This window comes from Macrotis lagotis, chromosome 1 (assembly GCF_037893015.1).
Source record: "Macrotis lagotis isolate mMagLag1 chromosome 1, bilby.v1.9.chrom.fasta, whole genome shotgun sequence".
In the NCBI taxonomy this organism is placed as follows: domain Eukaryota; kingdom Metazoa; phylum Chordata; class Mammalia; order Peramelemorphia; family Peramelidae; genus Macrotis; species Macrotis lagotis.
The window spans coordinates 377,079,351-377,088,960 of NC_133658.1; the positions used below are offsets into that span (position 1 = coordinate 377,079,351).

General features: G+C 38.5%; 1 protein-coding gene across 1 annotated transcript in view; it reads left to right on the plus strand.

Annotated features, from left to right (window-relative positions):
* Window positions 1–8,921, plus strand: part of SLIT3 (slit guidance ligand 3) — an 805,773-nt gene extending 796,852 nt beyond the window's left edge. Inside the window, exons 35-36 of the mRNA XM_074204955.1 lie at window positions 1,354–1,562; window positions 3,777–8,921. Of these exons, the coding sequence (XP_074061056.1) occupies window positions 1,354–1,562; window positions 3,777–4,012 (445 nt within the window). The 3' untranslated portion in view covers window positions 4,013–8,921. The remainder of the gene's footprint in view (window positions 1–1,353; window positions 1,563–3,776) is intronic.
* Window positions 8,922–9,610: the final 689 nt, after the last annotated feature.

Genomic DNA, 9,610 nt, shown 5'->3' on the forward strand with positions numbered 1-9,610 from the left:
AATATCTGAATGAATTACTGCTGGATGATGAAAGAAGTATAAAAAGATGAAAAAATTGTTAAAAGTATACTTATCTTCAGTAAGGGAAATGGTTTTTTCTGATCATTAAAATTAAGAAATAGTATACAACTAAAATCAATATATTTAAAAGAAAAATAACAGATTGGGGGAGATATTTTTGGCAAATATGGCAGATAAAAATTTGACATTTTAAATATGTAATGAATTGTTAAAAATGAACAAAGTTCACTATATATAAATGTCAAAGGACAAATAATTTTCAAAAGAGGAAACAAAATGTTACTAATTCTTTAAGAAAAAAACTCACGTCTTCACTAATAAGATACAAATTAAAATGACTTTGAACTACCACTTCACACCTGTCAAATTCATAAAAATAAAAATGAAAAGTAATTAGAATGGTAGTAGGATAATGGAGAGATGAGGAGAAACATTGCTGGCAGAATTCCAGACTTGTAAAATCTTTTTGGACTGCAATCTGGGAATACAAAGAAAAAGTTCCTAAGCAACCCCAATGCAGCCAAAAAAAAAAGTTAGCAAAAAAAGTTACCCTTTGGCCCATTAATTCCATTATTGAAAATATACTCAGAGACAGAGACAGAGATCCATTCAAAGATTTTCATAGCATTATATGTAACTACAAAAACCTACAAGAGCCAAAAATACCTGTGCTTATTCATATAGTTCTGGCACTTATTGCCTGTTGAGTGATGGTGGCAGGAGATTAATTTGATCAAGATTGATACATTAATTGTTGTTCCATTGAGACTTACAAGTATGAGGAATACAAAGAAATCTGGAATCTTTATGAAATAAAACAAAATGAAAAGAAAACTAGAAGATTAGGATATACACTATTGAGCATGTGAGGGGATAGTGCAGAGAAGAATGAATGAACAGAGAATCCTGATAGGGATTTGAGAGGATACTGAAAAATTGTTAAGAAATTTTATACATTGACATAAATTTATTTAAATGTGAATAGTTATATGCATGTTGTTCAGTATTAAAGCTCACTAATCTTATTTTGTTTTAAAAAATAAGAAACATACATACTCATCTATAACTCTGAAGGAGTTAAGACACCCAGATTGTGCTTACTCCCAAATTCTAGTATATAAGAATTTCATTTAACCCCAAAACAGTTATCTATTTAAGAAACTTGATTGTGCTTTATTGGGCTTAAGGCCTGTCCTTGTCCCAAGGACTGGGCCCAATCTAACAGTTTGCACTGAGTAAGGCCTTCTGAGTCACTCAACCTAAGAAGGGCCACCACTGGTGCTGCTAAACTTGAACCTGTGTTCTCTCCTTCCCAACCCCCCCCCTTCTCAGGTGTGTTCATGGAAAGTGTTTGGCTTCAGGCTCTACATACACATGCAAGTGTGCCGAGGGTTACATGGGAGCCTCTTGCGACCAGAAGAATGACTCAGTCAGCCTCTGCCGGGACTTCAAATGCTACCATGGGCAGTGCCACATCTCTGAGAGGGGGCAGCCCTACTGCGAGTGTGAGCCTGGCTTCAGCGGGGAGCGCTGTGAACGAGGTGGGCCATCCTTGAGCTCCTGGGATCTGGAGTGGGGCATCCTAGGAACAGCATGTTCTCATTAAAATAGGGGAAAGAAAGGGAAAAAAATTTAATCAGAAACATCTGATTTATATACAATATTTCACAACCATGATCTTCCAACTTCTGCAAAGAATTGGGAAGAAGCATCTCCTCATCTTTTCTTTGTGGTCAGTCTTAGCCTTAGCATTCAGTTTCAGTTTTTGTTGGTGGTGTTCTTTCCATTGACTTTGTTACTGTTGATGTACATATTGCTTTGCTGGTGCTGCTCACTTCACTTTGTATCAGGGTTGTCTTCCCATTCTTCTGTCCATCAGTTTTTGCAGCACAGTAATAGTCCATTACATTTAGGTCCTAAATTGGTCTGACCATTCCCCAAATAATGGGCCTCCATTTTGTGTTTCTATTCCTTGGAACTTGTTTTAAGAGTTGGAGGGCTATGTAAGCCCCTCAGGATCTAGGATTTCACTGTCCAGGGGAGCACTGGAAAGATTTGGGTATTGGGTCTTCTGGAAAAGATAAAACATCAGCTTAAGAGTTCCTTCAAGAAACATTTAACACATTCCTAATTTGTACTTTAGATACATAGATAATACAAAAAATCCTCTGAGTCATTAAAATTTACAAGCAAAAAATAAACAAACCACAAACAAAAACAATTCACAACAAAGAAAAGTTGTAAATAAATAAATAAATAAACAAAACCAAAAAAGTAGCTGAATAAGACAATTATTAAAGAAAATTTACAGAGTAAGGATGAATTTTATGAATTTTATCTTGTGAGACACCTTCCCCAAGGAACCAGCCTATAAGCATCTCTGGATCCAATCCCAACTGTCAGAATTCGACAGTTGATCGTTGATCGGGCTCCCTCCCTCCTTCTCTCTTCTCTCTCTCTCTCTCTCTCTCTCTCTCTCTCTCTCTCTCTCTCTCTCTCTCTCTCTCTCTCTCTCTCTCTCTCTTTCTTTCTCTCTCTCTCTCTCTCTCTCGTGATTTCATCCTTGTGTGTTCCTTCCACCAAAGCAGACCAGAAGACATCTCTGTCAGAAGATAGTTTTCAAGACAGACTATTATGTGTCAGACTTCTCAGTGGTGCCTCTCGGAAGTTAACTAGACTGGTCCATATTTGGAGCCTTTCTGTGTGGTCCATGCGAAGGCTTATTATATGCTTCACTTGATCTTTGAGGGCCATGGGCCACTTCCAATTCATGATGAAGCATCGGAATAGCATGTTCTCATTAACAGTAAATGGTTTCTTTTGGTTAGTGTCCACATTATGGAATTAATTTAGAGATAACCTCTCTAAAATTGGCCTCTCTTATTTCAAGATAGATTGCCTCCCAGAAACTCTGATTGCTTCCAGAGGACCAGGTCACCATTTTCCTTCAGACAGCCTCCCCGTGCTAAGAGCAGAACCAGAGTCCTATTTACTATCCATTCTTTGTACAAAGCAGAGGAATATAGCATAGGAAATAGGGTTGCTAAGATTGGAGTCAAGAAGACCTGGGTTCAAATCTTTTCTCTGACACTTAATGAGATTTTTTAGATTACCTAGCTTATATGTTTCCTAGGCAGTCTACATTGGTGAAGGGAATTCCTACATCCAAGGAATGTCCCAGGAAATCACAGATTATTTGTGTAAATAAGATAAAATTATACTCTTAAAAAATTAATCTCTCCTCTCCCAACTTGGGGGAGGATTTGGGGATTCCATACTAGGTTGATGTAATAGTTTTCTCTTGATATTTTTTTCTTCTTTATTCTTGCCAGTGGGAATAATATGAGAATAAGATTAAATATGATAAAAATAAGAGTAAAAATAAGAGTAAAAATGAAAATTATTCAGAAAAGGGGGGGAAATTATTTCTAACACTTTTAATGGAACTTGAGTTTCATGATCATAGATGCTCTCCCTAATTCTTTCCCTCTTGCTACTGATTCCATCTTACCTTTGACTGTCAGCTTATCTTAAAAGCTTAGGAGGCATGGGTTGCTTATTGGCAGGTAGCTTTATTGAAAGATGAGGCAGAAGAGACAGATGTGCACTGTCCACAAATGGTAATTACCACCCCTAAGCATGCCACCTGTCTATGGGAAGGAATATGCCAAGTTTCAGAGTGTCATTTCAAAATTATCATCATGCCCATCTGGGCACCCTAACCAAGCTTGTGCCTGCCTCCTTTGTCCCCACAGAGAGCCCATGTCAGGGGGAGGTGGTGCGAGAGGTGATCCGCCGGCAGCAGGGTTATGCATCATGTGCCACAGCTTCCAAAGTGCCCCTGATGGAATGTCGTGGGAGCTGCGGCAATCAATGTTGTGTTCCCATACGCAGCAAGCGGCGGAAATACGTCTTCCAGTGCACAGATGGTTCCTCATTCGTGGAGGAGCTGGAGAGACATGTGGAATGTGGGTGTCACAAATGCTCCTAAGCTCGTTCTCCCCAAATCTCCACCACTTTGAGGAGGCAGGCACTGTCAGACATCAGCTCAGTGGGGATGTCAAACATGGGACCTTGTGACTTTGAGTGAAGAGAAAGAAAAAGAAGAAAAAGAAGAAGAGAAATATTAAGTATATTGTAAAATAAACAAAAAATAGAACTTATTTTTATTATGGAAAGTGACTATTTTCATCTTTTATTATATAAAGTATCACACCATTTGGGTATATGTATCATATAGTGAGTTATTTTTACGGAGGTTTTTGTGTTGTTGTTTTTTTTTAAATTTTAAGAAAATGACTAATAAAAAATTTTAAAAGGATAATAAAGAAGTCATAGCCTGCCCAAGAAATAGGGAAAAGATTATATGCTTAAACAGTAGTCTCAGTGGAGATCCAGGCAGTACTGAAGCCCTAAGTGAGAACCATAGAGGAAAAATAGAAAGGAAAAACTCTTTCCCTTCCTTCTTCTTTGTTTGCTTCCTTCCCTCCTTCCTTAGAACTTCCTAGATCCCAAGAAAACCAGGCTAAAACTGGTCAGTATTCTTGCCTTTGACCTTGATATCCTCCTGAGTTTTTTTCCTGCTCTCAGCCTTTCTATAACATTGTATTCTGACCTGGCCCCAGTCATTTGCCTCATCTCCTCACCTAAACTCTAGACCCCATGGGGCTTGAGATCTCTTTCTCATCATGTGTAGAGCTAAGCTCTCCCATACAATCACTATTTCAAGCCAGAAGCCTGTTGGACAGCTCTGCAATGTCAATCAACAAGCATTTATTAAATGCTTACTATTTGCCAGGCACTGCACTTAGTAACCACTACAGATTTAAATTAAAAAAAGATAGGAAAAACTGTGGATCATGGGGCCTTAGAGCATCTTCCTGAAGACTAGCTAAGTATTGCTCTGTCCCTATTTCCCCAGGGAGCTCTTTGTCTCCTATGTTTCATATATTAGAATAGGCAGCCTACATATTTGCTATGGTGCAAAAATACCATAGAATTATAGAATTTCATAACTTTTATTCAGCCCCCTCATTTTACCAATAGAGAAACTGAGGGTCAGAGAGGGGCAATAATCTGTTCATAATCACAGGACTAGTTGGAACTCAGGAGCTTTCCTCCTTTGCTAGCCGACAGAACAACCAGAAAAAGCAATGACCTTAGACACGTCCCCTTTTTTTTTAAAACACACACACACACACAACCTTCCCTTCACTTCATCATATCTGTGTCAAAATTTTTCCATCATAGGTCTAAGAAACTACCTAAACTACTTAGGTACCCCTGGGAAACTCTTATGTTTTTAGTTTGGCTAAAACAGCCATGACATAGACCCTCTGAGAAGGTTAACAAGAGGTGCCAGATAACTTTGGGATTAAGGAATTAGTCCAGGTCCCAGAAGATCCTGAACCAGGCCATGTTTAAAGGCTATTTCTCTGTCTCAGTAACTAGTTTTAATATAAAGAAGGAAATTTAAAAAGATGCTTTATAAAAAATTATATAATGGTGCCACTGACCCGTATGAACTTGTGTTTGTTTTTGTTTTTAATTAATGGACTGTCATATTCTGATGTCATTTTAAATAAATGGTTGGGTTACAGAGGGGCCATCACACTCTCTGATGAATACTGTGACTTAATATTATTCTATAGTGTGCTTTTCTTATTAATTTTGGTCTTACCCTACCTTGGAGTGTCTGAATTGGTTTGTTTTCTGAGGCTAAGACTCTTCTCCCTGTTCAGAGGACTTTGGCAAAAAAAAAAAAAAAATCAGGAGAAAACTGATTGCCTGACTCCAAGACTAGGGGATTGAGAATTATGCCTAACTGTTAGGAAAGAAAGCTCATGCCCAGAGCAGATGAAATATCCCTGGAGCACAAGGAGCCTGTCCCATGGTCTTTTGAGATTTCTTCTGCCCACTTTAGAGACATGCAGACAGTGGGACTAGAGTGAATGCTACAAGACCCTACAGAGCCAAAGGGTAGGGAAGATAATGTGGAGTAAGTTTGTGGTGGGAGTATACTGAAAGTGATGGTGAATCAAAGAGAAAATTGGAAGGTTAGATGGTAGCCAAAATCTGACAGACCTTTGGGTTTGGGGTTTTTTTTTTCCTTCTGATTCTGGAATGGGAGGTTCAGTAACTGTTAGTTCATGGTTTGAGGCTGGGGATAAATTTATGGGCAAGAGACCTAAATCATTCTCACCAGTCAAGGATGCCTACAGACTGTGCTGAAAGATGCCACTGGCATGGACTCTAAGACTAGCCCAAAGTGAGCAAGGATGTATAAGCAGACAGTGGGTAGCATTATCTCCCCTTGATCCCTGTTCAAGTACTGGAAGGGAATTTTTGAAGTGTCCATGTTCAGGACTGGAGGAGAGAGAAGAAAACTCCCAAGCTTCCAAAAGCTCCAACTTAAATTGTAAAGGCCATTTCCCAACACCTTGGCAGATGATCTTATTTTAATTTAATTTAGCTCAATAAACGTTAAGTGCCTATTATTTACAGAGCATATATTGAGTACCGGGGAGATAAATGGATTAAATGAAACATGGCTTCTATCATTGAGATTATAGAAACACAGACACATGTAATGATTTCATGTTAAGTCCAAGAGAAATGAAAAGGGGTTACATGAAATCTAAAGGGAGAGAAAGCTACCACCTATGATTTCAGAGATGATTTCATCAGAGTAGTTTGTCCTGGTGAAAAGAGAGCAGAATTTTGAGTTGGAGGTCCTAGGTTGAATTTCAGATCTGACACATTAGCTGGTGAAACTTTAGGCAATCACAGTGAGACCACAGTTCTTTCATCTACAAAGGAAAGCAACTGATCTCTACAGGTTCTTCCAGGTCTAGACCCTATGATGCTAGAAAAGATATTTGAAGTGGGCTTTAAAAAAGGAAAGATAGCAACCAAGGGAAAAGACAGCATTCTACAGAATAGGGAGGAGCGTGTGAAAAAAATTCAGAGGCCTGACGATACAAGAGGTGCACTGGAGAGAATAGGAAAGATGGCAAATTGTCCAGTTTACCCAGAACATTGAAGGAAATATTGTTGTATGAAAATAAAGATGGAAAAGTAGGGTAAAACCCCAAGATGGTAGAGGGCCTTGGATGGCAGTCAAAGCAGTCTAAACTTCATTCAGTTGACTAATAGGGGAGAGATTTGAACATAGAAGTGATATGACCCAGTTCTATGATTAAGTAAAATTAGTCTTAGCAGAGGTATTTTTTTTCTGTTGATGCAGGAACCCATAGATTGTAGTGAACCTAAATGCTAGAAACTGGGAAAGGGCTCTTAATGAAGTGTCCTAAGGACACTAGTTGAACCCTGTGGATTAATTCCTTAGGCCAATGGTTTTCAAACATTTTCAACTTGGGGTCTCTTACATTTTTAAAAAATGATTAAGATCCATAAAGAGCTTTTGTTTATGTGGGAGATTACTATTGATGTTTACCATATCAGAAATTAAAATTGATAATTTTAAAAGATATTAATTCATTAAAAAATAGCAAGCCCATTAAGTTCACATAGCATTTTTATGAAAAATAATTATTTTCCAAAGCAACAATAATTTAGTAAAAGAGGCATTGTTTTATATATATATATATATACATATATATATATATTTGTAAATCTCTTTAATGTCTGGCTTTGATAGAAGATAGTTGTATATTCTCATATCTGCTTTCTGCATTTAATCTGTTATATTGTTTTGGTGGAAGTATATGAAGAAAATACAACCTTACACAGATATGTACTTTGAAAAGGAAGTAATATTTTAATAGACAAATGATGTCTTAGTATTATTGAGAAAAGAGTTGTGATCTCAGATGGAGTCTCAGGGACCTCCAGGGCTCCATGGATCATACCTTAGGAAATAGAATTATGTTCCCTAATATAATATTACCTTATCTCATGGTGCCACTACCTTGCATAAACTTGTGTTTTGAAAACCTTCATCCCAACTGTCAGTATTCTCACAAAGGCTTCTCACAAGGAAGTAGTGAGGTGGAACAATTGCAGAGGTCATAGAGACCATATATTCTCTACATGCACTTTTTATTGACTTTGCTTAGTGTGAGTCTCAGTCCAGTGTTGGTTTTACTTTGCATGCCTCATACTGGATATAAACCAGAAATAAGCCATTGCTAGTTATGCTACTTGCTCAAAGATTTATAATGGTTTCTCACTGCCTCTATGATAAAGCCCAAACTTCTCAATCTACTGTTCAAAGTATTTGACAACATGGACCCTACCTACATCCTTCCACTTTCACATCTCACCAAACCCTTAGGAAAACTATTCCATTCATATTTTTATTAATCCCCAGACTGGCCTGCCCAGTTTCTACTTCTTTGTTTTTGCTGCTATGGAGATGTCCTGCCCCGCCCCCCCAGGCCTGGTCAAACCCTACCAGTCTTTCAAAGTCCAATTTTTAATCCCATTTTGTGAGAGGATACTAGGACCATAGATTTAGAGCTAGAAGGGACCTCAGAAGTCATCTAGTCCAATTCTTCATTTTAAAGATGAAAAAACTGAATCTCAGAAAAGTTGGGACTAGCCCAGGATCACACAGGTTATAGTGGTTGAGTCATAGTTGAGCCCAGGTTCTGGGGATCCAAATCCAGTGCTCTTGACATGCCATGCTTTCTTTGTCCACTCTGTGTTGCCCCTTCCTTTCTCTGAATGCCCATGGTGTTACTATTTGTATATTCATCTCGGCATGTGATTACAGACAGCCTTGCTCTGTTACCTAACTGTTCCTTCCACAAAGACTGTAAGTTCTTCAAGGACAGGGAACTCACACCTCTCTTGTACTTCTTACAGCACCTGGTACTGTGTTGAACACATTATAGGTGCTTAATAAAGATAAATTGAACTAAGTTGAGTTGATTTAAGTTGAATTGAATTGAACTGAACTGTACTAGACTGGAAGATATTAACAGATTCTCCTGGGATAGGTAACTTGGCACCACATGGAAATAGTAGTGTTTGTTTTGTTATAGTCTTAAAAACAAAAACAAGGAACACAGATGATGTATTAAAAAAAAAAAAGCACTCATATCACTAACTTCCTGAATCCTATTAAAAGAAATCCTCTCTTAGTCTGATGGAGTGCCAGGCCCTCCTCCTCAAGGATGGGGCTTTGTGTTCCTTTGCTAGAGGGGAGTTGTTGGTCCAGAACCCTTGATTGCCACCTTCACATAAGTCTAGTATCACTAATTTCCATTTTCCCAGTCATAGATACTCAGGGGCTTTGGGAGGCAGAATTGGGGGCCAGAGACCCTTCTCAAAACCCCCCTTCTTTAGGAAGGAGGACATATCATTGATTTAGAGCTGAGAGGAACCTCAGAGGCCAGAGGATGCTGAACCTCTTGTTGGAAGACACCTCATTTAATCCATAATTTTTATAGATGAGAAAATTTAAGACTCAAAATGAGGTTAAGTGACTTGTCAAAAGATCACATGGGGTGGCTAGGTGGTGCACCGGCCCTGGAGTCAGGAGTACCTGAGTTCAAATTGGGCCTCAGACACTTAACAATTACCTAGCTGTGTGGCCTTAGGCAGCCACTTAACTCCATTGCCT